The following is a 17,214-nucleotide window of genomic DNA, read 5'->3' as shown; positions in this document are numbered from 1 at the left end:
TGTTCTTAGTGGAGTGCCTATTATAGGTACATGATGTTGGATTCTGTGTTAGGAGTCAACACCCAGGAAAAGGAACTCTTGAGTTCTTTTCGATAATACCTTAACCTGTTAATTTCCTTTTCTTTAATCCTGTGAGATCAATCCACCCAAGTGGGTAATGTCCCTCCTTTCAGCAGCTGGAGACAGAGAAAAAAAAGCTAATGCCAGAAGTCTAAGAAGTAAGATGGGAGAATTAGAGTGTACAGCAGTGAATGATGACATAGACCTAATTGGTATCTCAGAGACATGGTGGAAAGAGGATAACCAATGCTATACCGGGGTACAAATTATATCACAATGACAGAGAGAAGCATCTTGGTGGCAGGGTGGCGCTTTATGTCCAGGATGGCATAGAGTCCAATAGGATAAAGATCCTGCATGAGACAATGTATAATCAAATCTTTATGGGTATAAATCCCTTGTGTTGGGGAAGAAATTAGTGATAGGAGTATACTACTGCCCACCTGGCCAAATGGTGAGACAGACAGTGAAATGCTAAGAGAAACTAGAGAAGTAACCAAACTGGTAGTGCAGAAATAATGGGAAATTTCAATTCCCCCAATATTGACTGGGTAAGTGAAACATCAGGGCATGCTAAAGAGATAAAGTTCCTGGATGAAATAAAAGACAGTTTTATGGAGCAATTGGTTCAGGAACCGATGAAAGAGGAGCAACTTTACATCTAATTCTCAGTGGAGCACAGGATTTGGTGAGAGAGGTAACGGTAGTGGGGCCACTTGGCAATAATGATCATAATCTGATCAAATTTGAATTAATGACTGCAAGGAGGACAGTATATAAATCCATGGCTCTAGGGCTAAACATTCAAAAGAGAAACTTTGATAAAATGAGAAAAATGGTTAGGAAAAAACTGAAAGGTGCAGCTACAAAGGTAAATAGTGTGTAACAGGTGTGGACAGTGTTAAAAAAATACCATCCTAGAAGCACAGACCAGATGTAAGGTGGAAGGAAGGCAAAACGATTACCGGCATGATTAAAAGGAGAGATGAAAGGGCTATTGTAGCCAAAAGATCTTCATTCAAAAATTGGAAGAAGGATCCTTCAGAAGAAAATAGGATAAAGCATAAGCACTGGCAAGTTAAATGTAGGACATTGATAAGACAGGCTAAGAGAGAATTTGAAAAGAAGTTGGCCACAGAGTCAAAAACTCAGTAACATTTTTTAAAAATATATCTGAAGAAGAAAGCTGGCAAGGGAGTCGGTTGGACCGTTGGATGTTCAAGGGGTTAAAGGGGCATTTAGAGAAGATAAGGCCATCGCGGAAAGATTAAATGATTTCTTTGCTTCAGTGTTTACTGAAGAGGATGGAGAAATACCCATTCCGGAGAAGGTTTTCATGGGTGATGATTCAGATCAACTGAACCGAATCACGGTGAACCTGGAAGATGTGGTAGGCCTGACTGACAAACTGAAGAGTAGCAGGATCCAACTGAAGGAACTCCTAGCATCACTTATCTCCACTGAGCGAGACTCACAAGCTGTGAATCCATCCAGGAGCTGCAGGTCCGAGACTTACCCCCTCAGCAGCACACTATTTTTCTGTGGGGAAGATCACTATGGCTAACTCTGAGGGATGCTGGACCACTTGAATCACAAAGCTGGATGCTGGACCACTTGAATCACAAAGCCACTGCATATCGCTGCCTGGGCAGAGAAATTATAGAAAAAAGATAAATTGTTTAAGCAGAGATTTATTCTATCATGGGGGATCCTGAATGTTGTGCTCTGTCCACCAAATGTGGTCTTAAAAGATGAAGACACCATCCCTAGGTGATCCAACACCATATGCTTCTCTTCCCTGGGAAGGGAATATAGATCCCTCATTGTCTTGGCCACCTTAAGGTTGGAACCAAATGTCTTATACTGAGGACACTCCATCTCCAACAATCAGAGATAGAAGAACATTCTTGGGGGGGGGGAGGGGGGGGGAGGGGGGGGAGATTGCCAAACAGCACCCAGGAATAATGGATCCCCCTACATATTACTGCCTCTCATTGCTCATCCAAGAGCTGCATGTGATCATGCCCCGGAATTAAGGCTCACTAGCTTCTCTCTCCTATACATTCTCCCCACTGTGTCATTATCCCCTTCTGAGGCAACTCTCCCTTATCCGCTGGATTGGCTCTCTCTTCCTCCTCTTGTCCAGCCAATTCCCTAGGACTGTCCCAGCCAGTGGAGAGCTCTAGCACTCCAAATGTTGCCAAGGATAATTTAAAATTCTTCCATGTGTGAATGAACATGGATAAGGGCTAGTAAGGGTTCGAGAAGAAATCCAAAGGTGCTGCCCAAGCAGGACTACCTTGGGATTTTTTTTTCATGACAGGCTATAGCAATCTACAGTCTCATAAGCCTAATTTAGCCTTTAAACACCCTCTCAGAAGCTTCACTTGTGTAGAGGAGAAGACGTATGTTTTTCCAGGCCATTCCTCCATTGCTCAGCTATCAGAAAGGGCAGGAGAGAGGAGACCCAGCATGCCTGTGAGGTTGCCAGCTTAAATATTAATTCAGTAGACAACTGGAGGTGCATAGCCTCTTATGTAGCCCCACAAAACTTCCCTGTTTGGTAACAGAAGAGGGAGGTGTAAAGCCTGGCATGTTTACTATTTACTTTTGGTGTGAAGCAGCAATTAAATGTCCGCTAATATGGCCAAAGCGTGAGTGCTGACCAGATGCTATTCCACGTGCACTCAGCTCGATCTGAGGAACCCTCTCGGTTTTGCTGTTGGCAGGGTGCTGACTTGCTGCAGATTGCACTCCCCTGCCTGGTGCCTGCCTACTCACAAGCCAGGGAGAATGCACTGGCTGACACATTGAGCCACTGTGACTTACCTGCAATGTCCCACATTCCTTTTTTTTTTTTTCACAGCCTTACCGGAAGCAGCAGAGGGAGAAGGGAGAGTGATCACCTCAGACTACCTGACTGAGTCCAAATCTGGCACAGCACAAGAGGAGACTGGGAGGCAGTTCATAGAAAAGGTTGTGCTGCAAGCCTTTATTTATTTAATTAATTTTATATACAGATATTCTGGTCCAATCATACCTGTATTTATTTTTTTAAATAAACTTTATTGCCTCCCTTTTGTTCTCCCAGAATAGAGGGAGAATAAGCTTGTCAATAGCTCCTACTACCAGACCCTCCAAGGAAACAAGTCATCTGGGACCACCTGGTCCTTACACATTGGTGCTGGAACTCAGACCAGCTGAGACAGTTCCTAAGGGGAAAGGGAGAATCAATCCCAGTAGGACCATCACCCATGCTCCATCGAGAAACTGGGCCTAAAGCCTTGCTGGGAACAGCCCCAGTCCACATGTCTTCACCATCTGCTGGAGATTTATAAATACTGACGAGATGAAGGCAGCACCAGACCTCTATAGGAGGGAGTGAAGTCAGCTTTGAGCCTTCTTTCTCTGTCTCCATCTGCAGGCAGTGGGGACTTAACCCAATTGTCTGGATGGTCTGGCATGGACGATAAGGAAAAGCAATTTGTACAAATGAGAACTTTAGGATGAGTTCTATGGTTTAAAACTGATATCATCAAAACGTGTTTTGAGGAGCACATTGACGGCCAAGCTTCAGTTTTGGTCCAAAGATGTTCAGACCTGAATCTTAATCTACTCTAAGGGTCTTTAAACTTCCAGCAGTGGGAAAAATATTCTGCACCAGTGAAGGAATCTCATAAAATATAAAACTTTAGTATTCCAAAAACCAGTTTCCTTTTACAAAGAAGCCAAATTATGCCTGCAACATGACTACTTTTTTTTATAGTCTTCATTTTTGTTGACCACCCAGTCGCTGGACTGCTAAATAAGTTCAGTTCCAGTAGCCATAAAAGTCTTGGAGAAGATACTTTTGTGCTGGTTCTTTTAAAGTCATCACAACCAATCACTTCAGATTACTAAATAGTAATTTTAAAATGCATATACAGCCTGATTGCCTTAACAATGTGCCCAGCAATAGTCAGGCTCTCATTGCTCCATGGCAAAAGTAAAACTGCAAAGGCGAAAGACATTTAAGATATGCTTAAAGATTTCAAGGAAACATTAAAGCTACTATCATAAATGTATTTGTTTTACCAGATCCATTGAATTAATTTTATGGTCTGCAGTCAGGGAAAGAATATTTGATTTTGCAGTGAAGTGGCACTAAAGCAGAATAAAATGGATATGCAGCAAACACTGAATGCAAAGTGTCAACCAGTGAATGCAGAATCCGTGAAACCACATTCCAACTCATCTTTAAAAAAAATAAATAAAAGCAGACTTTCTAATGGAGAAAAGGTGCGATTCCCATTCAAGGATGCTTTACCTTAATTGCTAGAACTATTTGTTATATATCTTTGAGGCGATACTAATAGATTTTAGCACTAAACAGGGTTAACAATCACATTGGTCTCACAGTTTTATTACATCATTGGAACCCCTCAATAGATTTTAATCCTCTTGTTGGACATAACCAGTACCATTCAGTGTTTCATAAATCACAGTCTCAAGAATTTCATGTAGGGGTCCACATTGCTGTAAGCAAACTCCAGTTTCTAAATCTCATACTTGTATCCCACCTTATCAGTCTTCTAGGATGACAAAGCAGCTTTTAAAAATTATTTCTAAGTAGAGGGTGAGGGCAGTAGGCTAGTATGCAGGAGATACGGCCTTAGCAGTCGGGATTGACTGGCTGTTTCAAACTAAACCATTATTTCAATAGATCTAAGAGTAAGAGTAAATCTTGGCTTATGCGTTTCCTACTTATTGTGGGAACATTGTAGCTCCAGTTCTGCTACTTGAGCTAAATGGCTTAGAATTCAGTACTTTCCTCTCTCCATCTCTGTCTTGTAACACCCTAGTCCTATTCCCACCAAGGGTTAAACACTTAGCCACTTGAGGATCCGACGAGCACTGCACAGGCCTCTTCTGTACCTGTGCGCATTCCTCTGTCCAAATGGGTTTTTGCTTCCCTCTGAGCAAGTACTCTGCCCACAAGCTGCTCCCTGGGGGTTTCTGGGGACACTGTGGCCTCACAACAACCTGAGATCACAGGGTTTTTAGAAAGGTATTTACAGACTGTTTACTAAAAATACTGGGATCTTTAGCAACTTGCTAACCTGGATTGCTAATCAACCACAAAAACAATGCTAATAAACTAAATAGTTTACATTAAAAAGGATTTAAAGTGAACTCAAAAAGGACTGAAAAGTTGCAAACAGGGAAAAACAGAAAAGAAATTTTCACAGTAACACTAACTGCTATATGTGAATCAGTTTGTCTACAGAATTACTCTATCTTTCTCAGTCAGATCTGAGGGTCCTGAACAATGTTTTGCTGTCAGCACACAGCTGTATATCCCAGTTGAAACAATTCCCTATCTGCCAAAGCACCAACTGTCACTAGCTCGTTCAGGCTCAAAGATTTAGCCTGTCACTCTGCCTCTACTCCCAGCATGATGTCAGCAGTTTGTTTAGTCTCAGGGATTAACCCTATCACGCTGCCTCTTCTCATAGCGTGATGTTGGTAGCTGCGGTGTCAGCAGCTGGTTCTGGCTCAGGAATTTACCCTGTCATTGTACCTCCTCTCATAGCGTGATATCAGTAATTGTGATGTCAGCACCTTGCTCTGGCTCAGGGATTTACCCTGTCACTCTACCTCCTCTCATAGCGTGGTATCAGTAGCTGTGATGTCAGCACCTTGCTCTGACTTAGTGATTAATCCTGCTGGCTCCAGCTACTAGTGCTGCACAACACTGTACTGTTATGCTGCACCTGCTGTCTAATTTAAAAATCATCAGGGAAGGAAAACATTTTCACAGTAATAGAAGTTTTACATTTATTTTTTATTTTATTTTGATTTGACGGGTAGATAACATTAACAGTTAAAATGCCTGTTTCGCCCCAACCTCTAAAAATAAATTGATTTTCTGGTAGATTTGCCCTGTTGCTATATAAAGACTGATCCCTGTGATTGATGGAAGGAACTTCTGCTATGCTGCTCATGTATGCAAAAACAGTCCATCCTGTCACTTCTGGTATTTCTAGGGTAATTGACAGTGAAGGATTTCAGGTAACAATGCCCTTAGGTATCGTTAGTGCCACACTGCCCTCTCCCACCCATGGAAACTCAGGAGGCTCTGTTCTAGCGACGGTATCATAAGACTGCAGTGAACTGGGGATAAAGTCAGCTTGCACTCACAGGACTGCACACGCCTAGAGTATGTATGGGGCTTACTCCTCGTGTTTGCTGCAGTTCAACATCATCTGGGGAGAGAAGCTTCTGCTATCATTGAACAGAAACATCTTGCAGTCTTGTGGACTTTGGGACCACAACTGCACATTCCAAGAAGAGCATAGCTGTGTGACCACCGGCTGAGGACCGTTGTCACGATGGCCTGTTAAAAGTGAGGGAGAGGTATGTACGATAAGGGTGAAACCCTCCAGGTAGTTATGAATGAAGGCTCATGGTGCTGGGTCCCAGTCCTGGAACTGAATGAGCTGGAAGAATAAAAGGAGCAGGAGGAAATTACTGGGCCTTCTCTCCTGGGAAGGGAGGGGGGGAGGGTGTTGGCAGGGAGCGATGTAAATGCTGCCTCCGCAGCATCCTCATTTCACCCCTGCTGGCCTGATCAGCAGAGGAACATGTAAAATATTTAACTCACAAAAGTCTGTTCACCGAATATAAGGTGAATATCCTGACGTGCAACATGAACTCTAAATAATGCACTGTACAAACAGGCAGTGATTTCCATTGAAGGGTAACATTACTGTAGCTTCGTCGCTCTGTGAGTCTCCGGCTTTGTGCAATACCAATGAATGTATAAATTAATCAGGAATCCAAAAGGAACTCCTGTCTGCCACTAGATTTGATTAATCTTGGGTAGAATAATTAATCACAGGTATGAGAACGCACATGAATCGGAGTAGGACTGTATGACGGTGGAACATCTTAACGTCAACAAACCGCACGTGCGAAAAGGAGACTAGGCATTTGATTTGTCGTCACATTATGGATGCCTTGTATAGCACCTCTGATGAAAGAAAACTAAATTCTCCTTTTATAACATTAGATTTTCTGGTATAATTATTATTATTTTTTTTTTTTTACCAGGGCAATTAATCACAACACCAGTATAAACAAACCACTGAATAAAGGAGCAACTACTTTTAACAAACACAGTGCTGGATTTCTCACCTGCCCGTAACAAACTGCAGAAGCAAAACCCGCTCCTCCTGTGTCAGCTCTTGCACGACTTCCCAAAACCACTAGCCAGAAAAACAAAAAGCTCTGTTAAGTCACATTGAGATGCCACACAAGCACAAACTTGCAGAAGAAGGAGAACAGCGCTTAATAATGCCACGTCCGTGGGGGATCTTGCGCTACCAGCTTCATTACACCAGCTGGGGCTCCGTGGAGACTACATGCCTCCCGCAGCAGCACAGCGAGGTGTGAGGATACTTCCCCTAACAAGGCAAGCAACAGTCTGAGGGAAGCCTTACATTAATTAGCCATCCAGAGGGGTTAAATCTTGCTCAGCTCACTTCCCCTTCCCCCTCCCTCACAGGAGCAGCAGCAGCAGCAGCAGCAGCAGCAGAGTTTTACCTGAATAACTGGGTCACTTCTTTCATAGCCACTTGTGTATTCTGTATTCTTTATCCAGTCCTGCACATCAATCTCTGGCATACCAGATAGCAACAGTTCCTTTAAAATGGGGAGAGAGAGAGAAAGGCCCAGTTAGTACATTTGATTTTTATCGAGGAAAAGCAGCAGACGTAAACATATCTGGCCTGCAGACAAATAAATCTTTTGCAGTCGGCTTCTCCATTTTTCTCCGGTACTCTCCAACTCGCAAGAAAAAAAATGTTAACTGGGTACAGCCTTATGCTAAGGGCTCCATCTCCGCCTGTCACTTGAAAGGAAAAGTTTATCTCTTCTGGAACAATTAATTGTTAGAGTGCTGGAAGGTTTCAAAAAAGTAACATTCAGAAAAACCCTGCCTGTCCTCCCAGTCGCCCTTCCCATCCATCTGTGACAGCAGCTCTTGCGCTGCATCAAACCATGTGGAGTGCCTCAAGGTTACCACACACACACACACACACACACACACACACACACCTTTTTCTTTTTAATTCAGCTTCTTCCCCCCCTCCCTCCGCCTCAGCAAAAAAAAAAAAGAAAAAATAGAAAATATAATGCAGTTCTGGGCAATGGAATGAGCGTGAGTTATGCTCTCCCCCTTCTGTGTCCGAGCTCTCCCTCTCTCCCCCAGAACTTCAGGATCATGGCCTACCCAAAATATACACGTGATCTGAATCTGAAGCTCTAGCTAATCTGAGCCAGTGAGTCTTAACCCAGGCCAGTCCAAGGGACTAGGACTTATTTAGGCAGTAAAGGCAAACAGATGGTGCTGCCATTATGCAATTAGTCCAGCCTTCCACGGGGATGCCCCGAGCGGGAGGATTCGTGGCACCTCTGCAGAACTTGAGCCCCTGCATGGTAGGGCAGAACACTACCATGGGGGTCTTTGGACTGCTCAATACACCAGGCGTAGAATGTTTAAGCATTTAGCTTTGATCAATACGATGGATGGTTCTAACCTGATTCAGAGAGATTAAAAAAAAAATCCTTCCAACTAAAAAATTTACTGGCATTTTTGGAGAAATGGTATTTTCTGGCCAGAGTGTAAATTCCAAGATTTCTTTCCTGTAGATGGATTCAGGTTTTCCTTTGAATTTTAACTTAAAGGCATAGAATCAAACAAATAGCCGCCCCCGCACCTGGTTACATCTCCTAGCCAGCCTAATAATGCCCCCAGTGCCCTATCCAAGCTCTGGGTAGGCAGAAATACAGAAAAAGGAGAGCTGCACACTCTTCCAGAAACCCAAAAGCCAGGAAAAATAAGGCACTGCACAGCTCTGACAGGAATAAAAACTGCACTGTGAGAGTTCCTTCCTTCCTCACTTTAGCTCTGAAAAGGAACAACTGCTCCAGGTCAGCGGTTTCTTTCCACAACGTGCTCAAACTGCAAACAATATGAGAAAGGAGAAAAGGATTGCTAGGGCAGAGAGACCAGACGAGCAAATAAAAAACAGACCCAAGGCCAGAAGGCAGGAAAGATGAAGCGCTTAAAGAAACATTCCAAGGGGCCATCCCATCATCCCAGCAGAGATTCAGGGTCAGTTTCCAAAGGCAGCTCCTGATTTGCAGACCAGCAGGGCTAGGGATCCCACACAGATGGCTCAGGGTGCGCTGGTGTCACAGAGAGCTGAGCTCCGTGGCCCCTGGCAAACGACTACTGCTGCAACGACTGGGCTAAATGGAAAAGGTAGGGGTGGGGGTAAAGGGAAGAATTAAAAATAGAGAAAAAAAATATTTCCAGGCAACTGTAAATGAAAAAACTAAGCAGAGTTGTTTTCCTGTAACAGATGCTCTCAGAGGACAGCAGGGTGTTAGTCCTCACACATGAGTTCCATCATCCGATGGAGTCCAGCATGAAAACCGTATGTCATGCATCGTCCCTCTCCAGTCTTGTAATATAGAATTATAATTAAAATAAAAAATAGGATTCTTAGCGTGTGGCACATTTAAAACTAATCGGAGAAAGTTCTTTTTCACGCAACGAACAATTAAACTCTGGAATTTGTTGCCAGAGGATGTGGTTAGTGCAGTTAGCATAGCTGTGTTTAAAAAAGGATTGGATAAGTTCTTGGAGGAGAAGTCCATTACCTGCTATTAATTGAGTTGACTTAGAAAATAGCCACTGCTATTACTAGCAATGGTAAAATGGAATTGACTTAGTTTTTGGGTACTTGCCAGGTTCTTATGGCCTGGATTGGCCACTGTTGGAAACAGGATGCTGGGCTTGATAGACCCTTGGTCTGACCCAGTATGGCATGTTCTTATGTTAACTCTACGGGGTCTAGGTGGGTTCTTGAGGACTAACATCCTGCTGTCCTCGGAGAACACCTGTTACAAGTAAGCAACTCTGCTTTCTCTGAGGACAAGCAGGATGGTAGTGCTCATACATGGGTGGATCCCTAACTACAGGCTGCTCCCCAACACAAAAAAGGACCAAGAGACACCTAACCAGGTGCCAATGGGCATAACACCCCAATGCTGTTGGTAACAGAGGGGGAGACAGCCTGAACCCAAACAACGGGCCCTAGGTGGGACAGTTGGGTTCTACACCTCAAACAGGTTCCGAAGGACAAACTGGCTGAACCTACTGTTGTGTTGGCCATCCCTATCCAGACAGTAATGAGATGTGAATGTGTGGAGAGAACTCCTCGTCGCAGCCTTGCAGATTTCCTCCATGAGAACTGCTCATTAGTGGGCCTCTGACCGTGCTAATGCTCTGACAGAATGAGCCTTGACAGGACTCCCAAGATGCAGTCCCACCTAGGCATAACAGAAGGAAATGCAATCTGCTAGCCAATTGGACAGTGTCTGTTTGGCAACGGCAATGCCCAACTTATTCTTATCAAAAGAAACAAGACGTTGGGTGGTCTGTCTATGGGCTTCTGTCCGATTCAGACAGAAGGCTAAGGATCACCTGCAGTCCAAACAGTGCTCGTTCGTCTTGGTGTGAATGGGGCCTGGGAAAGAATACTGGCAGGATGATTGACTGGCAGGATGATTGACTGGTTAAGATGGATATTTCAATCACTTTACAACATCTTGGATTTACCGTAAACCTACGGATAAAAACACATTGTTAAGATATGACAGTTGTCATCCTCAGCACTTACGGTCCAATTTGCCATTCGGACAGTTCTTACGATTGAGAAGATTGTGCTCAGATATATCAGAATATAAGATGGAAGTCAGTCACCACTTTAGGCAGGAACTTAGGATGTGTACACAAGACCACCCTGTCATGATAAAACTTAGTATAAGGTGAATAAGTGACTAAGGCCTGCAGCTCGCTGACCCTGCACGCTGAAGTGACCACCACCAAAAACAGGACCTTCCAGGCCAGGTACTTCAGGTCACAGGTGCGCAGCGGCTCAAAAGGATCTTTCATTAGCTGAGCTAATACCATGTTGAGGTCCCAAGACACAGCGGGAGGTTTCAAAGAAACAGGCCCCGCATGAAACGTACAACTATAGGCTGTACAGAGATGAGCACCATCATCTACACCTTGGTGGTATGCGCCAATTGCACTAAGTCGAAGCCTAATGAAGTTGGTCTTCAAGCCAGTCTCTGATAGGTGTAGGAGTTAGTCAAGCGGTTTTTGTGTAGCACAGAACGGATCTAGGGCCTTTTGTTCACACCACACAGAAAACCTCCTCCACTTCAGTCCATAGTACTTTCTAATTGAAGGCTTTCTAGAAGCCACCAGGACCTGAGACACATCTTCTGAAAGATCAAGCAGCTGCAGGATTAACCTCTCAACATACAGGCTGTGAGTGAGTGACAGGACCTGGAGGTTGGGATGCCGCAGCTTGCCTTAATCTTGCATGATGAGATTCTGGGGAAAACCCCAGACTGATCGCTTTCTGGATGGACAACTCCCGTAGGAGTGGAAACCAAACCTGTTTCGGCCAATGAGGGACTATAAGAATCATAGTTCCCCTGTCCTTGCGAAGCTTCAAGAGAATCTTCACCACTAAGGCAATTGGAGAATTACGCATATAGAAGACACTTGCCCCAATAACAGGCAAGGGCATACGAGGCTGGTTTGCTATCTGACCTGTACAGGGAGCAGAACTGAGGCAACTTCCTATTGCAGGGGGATGTGAATAGATATACATCTAGCCTCCCTCAGAGGCGGAATATCCAATTCACTACCCCTAGGGACCACTCGTGGGGTGTGAAAGCTCGACCTAGCCTGTCCACTACCATGTTCTCAGTCCCAGCCAGGTACATGGCCCTGAGCACCATCCCATGGACCAGGTCCCACAACCAGATCTAGACTGCTTCCTGACACAGGAGGTATGATCCCGTGCCTCCCTGCTTATTGGCATGCCACATAGCTACTTGGCTGTCAGTTTGGATCAGGACAACTTTGTTGGACAGGTAATCACTGAAAGCCCATAGCGTGTACCTGATCACCCAAAGCTCCAAGAAGTTGATTTGACAAGATTGTTCCTGGACGGATCACAGACCCTGAGGGCTGAGCCCATCTACATGAGCAACCCACCCCAGGGTGGATGCATCCGTGGTTAGGACAATTTGGGTCCACCAGGACATCGAGTTCCGGAGAGATGAAGTGACTCGGATGCAATCCTGGAGGTTATGCGTGGCCTGGCTCCATTGTGACCTCAGGGTCCATTGGGCTCTGCGCATGTGTAAATGTGCCAAGGGAGTGACATGGATAGTTGCAGCCATATAGCCCAAAAATCTCAACACTTGCTGGCTCTGTTGGATCCCTGCCGCATTGGTCATCAAGGTGACAGCCCTCTGGCAAGGCACAAAGGCTTTGGCCTGAGCTATGTGTCTAGCAGGGCTCCTATGAAGTCCAATTGAAGTGAAGGGCTGAAATGGCACTTTGGGTAGTTAAGAATGAACCCTAGTGACTCCAACACCTGAATGGTCAAGCACATGGACCTGTTGGCCCCTGCCTGAAACATGTTCTTGACCAGCCAATCATCCAAATATAGGAAAACATGCACTCCCAGCTTGCGTAGGTGGGCCACCATCACGGCCAGGCATTTTGTGAAGACCTGTGGGGTTGATACGAGCCCGAATGGCAACACCTGGTACTGGAAATGCTGTTTTCCCACGACAAATTGGAGATACTTACTTATACCGAGGATGATCTTGATATGACTGTATGCGTCCTTTAAGTTGAGGGAGCATAGCCAGTCCCCTTTTTGCAAAAGGGGGATCAAGGTGCCTAGGGAAACCATCTTGAACTTTTCTTTTCTCAGAAACTTGTTCAAAGCCCTTAGATCTAGGATGGGACGTGGTCCTTCTGTTCTCTTTGGAATCAGGAAGTACCTGGCGTAGAATCCCCACTCTCTTTGCCCTGGTGGCACAGGCTTGACTGCTCTGGCTGTTAAGAGGGAGGAGAGCTCTGCCAGTAGTACCTCCTGATGCACTACCATATTCGAAATTGGGCAAGAAGGGCAATTTGACAGGACACCCAATAGGTTCAATTGATACCCCTGACAGACTATGGACAGAACCCACTAGTCTGAGGTTATACTGGGCCACTGGTTCACAAAGAATCACAGCTTTCCCCTGACCAGAGGGTCCATCATACCAGGTATGGGCAACTGAATCAAGCTCTCTATGACCCAGACAAAATTCCGTCCCCAGAATTGACTGAGGAGCTGGCTGGGGTTTGGGGGCTCTCTGTTGCCTAGGATGGCTACAGGAGCCTTGAAGGTGTTGATGGAGGTGGGGATAATACTTCCTTTGGCAAAAGAAATACTTCCTTGGCCCCAGTCTTACCAGCCTCCTAGAAGATGATGATGAGTCCGGAGTACTGGCGGAGAGTTGTTGGTGGGTTTCATGGTGGTCCTGAAGTTGGGCCACAGTGTCCCTCACCCTATCTCCGAAGAGATTTTCTCCAGTACACGGCACATCAGTGAGTCGTTCCTATAGCTCTGGTCAGAGATCTGAGGCCCGCAGCCCTGTCATTGTGCGGGTGCCAATTCCCGCTGCAGAGATTCTCGATGCCATCTTGAAAACATAATAAGTCGCAAGGACCTCGTGTTTTCCTCACTCCAGGCCCTTAAGCACCAGTGACATGTCCTGCTGCTGTTGAGGCAGCTGCTCGGCCATCTCCTACACCTGCTTTCAGATGCCCAGTGAGTACTTGCTTATGTAGAGCTGGAAGGCAGCAATGCAGGTAAATAAGCATGGTGCCTTGAAACAACTTCCTCCCAAGAGCATCCATCGCTCCATGATCCTTCCCTGGGAGCACCAAGGAATGAGTTTGAGAGCACTTGGCCCTCTTTAGTGCGGATTTAACCACCACCAACTGGTGGGGAAGCTGACACTTATTGAATCCAGCAGCCTCTGGACGAGGTAGCCCCTGTCTGCCTTCTAATTTATGGGAGGCAAGGCGAGGGGGTAATACCATATCCTCAGCAGCAACTCTTTAAGGATCTCATGTACCGGGACCACCACGATATCTTTAGAAGGCTCCATGAACTGGAGGATCTCAAGCATTTTGTGCATGCATTCTCCTCCGTTAATAACTGAAGCAGGATGGCTTCTGCCATCACCCTCACATAAGCTGAGAAGGTTAAGTCCTCAGGCAGAGAATTCCTTCATTCCTCTGGAGGAGAAGGCTCTGAAGGGAGATGCTCAGAGCCTTTGGCGGACTCGAAGCTTCATCCCCCAGGGGTCATAGGATTCCTCATCCTCACTGTAAGCCACAGCAGATGGGTCACTAGGAATTTGCCCATCATCCAGAGGTGCAGGCACGGGTATAACTAGACTGGGGGGGGGGGGGGGGGGGGGGGGTAGGCCTCGGTGTCTCCGCTGAACTCAGTGGAGCTTCCTCGGAGGAGGAACTGGCTATGACCACTGTAATGGTAGGGGGAAGCCTCAGTGTCCCACCAGGCACTGATGCTGTCCCAGGAACCAATGCCAGCTGGACTGGTAACACACCAATAAGCACTTTGAGCTTCTCCAGAAGTGGTATGAGGATGGGCGGCACTGGGTCCAGTGCTGTCAGTGCCTCGGGAATGAAGCCCTGAAGCGCCCGGTCCACTGCTAACTGGACTCGATGCTCCAGCTCCTCCTCAAACGTTGCTGATGCCAACACCAACTGGGAGGAAGGAAGGGTGGCCAGATCCTTGATGTGGATCGGGGACTGGCATCAGGACCAGTGGAGACTGTTGTTGACCCCCGGCACCTATGGAGGATTACCACTCCTCATTGTGGGGTCGCTTCAGGGGGATTGCGGCAAAAGCCGGTGCAGTCCTGTGCCCAGCACCATGCATCAACAGGGACTGGTGCCAATGCTTCTTTGGCTTCCCTCAATGCTCGACCCAGTCTTGCCCCAGTATTGAGACCAATGACAAGGAACCCAATGTCCTCAGGCTGGAGAAGAATGATGATTATCATTCTCTAGTGCCCCTGGCCGCCAACGGCATTGACGGAACAGACGGTCCCGCCAAGTCGATGACTCGGTGTCCATCGATGCGGTTCCCTTAATGCCAATGGCTCGTACTTCTTCGACCCAAAGAGCAGTTCCATCTAGTTGAGTCAAAGCTGATGTCCCTTTGGGGGCATCTGGGCACATAAGCGGCAACCCCGGACGTCATGCAATGCACCCAGGCAGAAGACACATATCTTATGTGGAGTGTTGATGAACATGGTCTTTAGGCACCAGGGGCAGCACTGAAAACTGTACAAGGCCATGATGGACTAAACAAAAGTAGCACAACCCGAAGGTGATGGCCAGTGGGCACCATTGCACCGCAGCCATGGGGAATCGACCACGAAAGGAAACTTACTCAAATCACCAAAAACCTTGACTAGGAGACGGTACGGGTGAGAAGGAGCCGGTGATGGAACAATGAGGAAAAACCGAGAAAAACACAAGAAAATTCAAAGTTTTCCTCAAGGCCAAAAAATTGACAAAGTGAGCTCACTCACACGTGAGGCTTACAGCTCCGCAGAAAGAGACTGGAGACGGACTCCTGTGTGGACGTGGGGTCTACAGCATGGTGGACATGTTCAGTGTGCCTAGTCAAAGTTCTAAAAACGTTTCTACATCAGGGTTCCATCTGCATTATTATTTCATTGCATTATTAGTAGCATGAAATGTATTTACTGTTTGGGTATTTGCCAGGTACTTGTATCCTGGAATTGGCCACTGTTGGAAACAAGATGTTGGGCTTGAAGAACCCTCGGTCTGATCTAGTATGGCAATTTCTTATGTTCTTCTTAAGCAGCACCTAATCAATCTCAAAGGAGCACCCTAACCTGAAAGAGCAGGAGGAAACAGTAAGGCAAAAATAAAATAAATGCAGCTGTATGTATATTGTTTGGCCTGCATTGGGTTACAAATATATCCAGAAATCCAACGAAGCAACAACCTGCACATAAGCAAGTACTAGAGACCAATAGTGCAAGGACAAGTCTAAGTTCCACCAAGTATTTCAAATAATGTATATTTATTTCAAAATGTTGAACTGGCAACTCCACTTATAACAACAGGTAACTTATAGAAGTCCCCCGACACGGTCCCGTGTTTCGCTGTGGCTGTGTCGGGAGGGACCACAAACTTCGATTTGATCTGCAAAATAATATACATACAAATAGTGGAACGAAAAAAGATAGCTACCAAATTTCAAACAGCAGTATAGACACATACCTTTTGTTATGACATTCAAGGGAGCGCGAACGCCCTCATAGGTGACAGACATTTAAAGAGGAAGAAAGGCGCGAAACGGGAATCCATCGCGAGATTCATACGGACCAATCACTACAGAGCAAAGGGCTATCCAATCAGTCAAACAAACAGATACCACTCAATCTCTCTGTTCAAGCCTTTTGGACAAACAGTATCAAGGGTATGTATCCATCTCTGTTCCCTTCGACCCAGTAGTTCGGTGAAATCACCCCCCCCCCCCCCGGGGTGGGCGGGTGACCACCTCTACCACAAAGAAGAAGAGATCAGAGATGGAATGCCCTTTGTGAGACCAATGAGCTACCAAGGGTTCGTCCTCTCTCTGATGCCGAATATTGGAACAGTGCTCAATCATGCGTGTTTTTACCATCCTAATAGTCTTTCCCACGTACAAGAGGCGACAAGGGCATCTCACTACATATACAACACCTTTAGTAGTGCAATCTGAGTCAAAACATAATCTCGCGATGGATTCCCGTTTCGCACCTTTCTTCCTCTTTAAATGTCTGTCACCTATGAGGGCGTTCGCGCTCCCTTGAATGTCATAACAAAAGGTATGTGTCTATACTGCTGTTTGAAATTTGGTAGCTATCCTTTTTCGTTCCACTATTTGTATGTATATTATTTTGCAGATCAAATCGAAGTTTGTGGTCCCTCCCGACGCAGCCACGGCGAAACACGGGACCGTGTCGGGGAACTTCCATAAGTTACCTGTTGTTATAAGTGGAGTTGCCAGTTCAACATTTTGAAATAAATATACATTATTTGAAATACTTGGTGGAACTTAGACTTGTCCTTGCACTATTGGTCTCTAGTTACAAATATATCCCCATATATGAAAGACTTGCATTGGCTTC

General features: G+C 45.7%; 1 protein-coding gene across 3 annotated transcripts in view; it reads right to left on the bottom strand.

The window, feature by feature from the left end:
- The window catches only part of HACE1 (HECT domain and ankyrin repeat containing E3 ubiquitin protein ligase 1), a 230,814-nt gene that overhangs the window by 24,421 nt on the left and 189,179 nt on the right, over positions 1 to 17,214 (bottom strand). For all 3 annotated transcript variants that reach the window (XM_029595349.1, XM_029595352.1, XM_029595351.1), the window contains exons 21-22: positions 7,645 to 7,743; positions 7,237 to 7,307 (exon numbers count right to left, since the gene is read on the bottom strand). In XM_029595349.1, coding sequence (XP_029451209.1) covers positions 7,237 to 7,307; positions 7,645 to 7,743 — 170 coding nt within the window. The remainder of the gene's footprint in view (positions 1 to 7,236; positions 7,308 to 7,644; positions 7,744 to 17,214) is intronic.

This window comes from Rhinatrema bivittatum, chromosome 3 (genome assembly GCF_901001135.1).
Source record: "Rhinatrema bivittatum chromosome 3, aRhiBiv1.1, whole genome shotgun sequence".
In the NCBI taxonomy this organism is placed as follows: domain Eukaryota; kingdom Metazoa; phylum Chordata; class Amphibia; order Gymnophiona; family Rhinatrematidae; genus Rhinatrema; species Rhinatrema bivittatum.
This window is presented reverse-complemented; position numbering and strand designations above follow the sequence as displayed.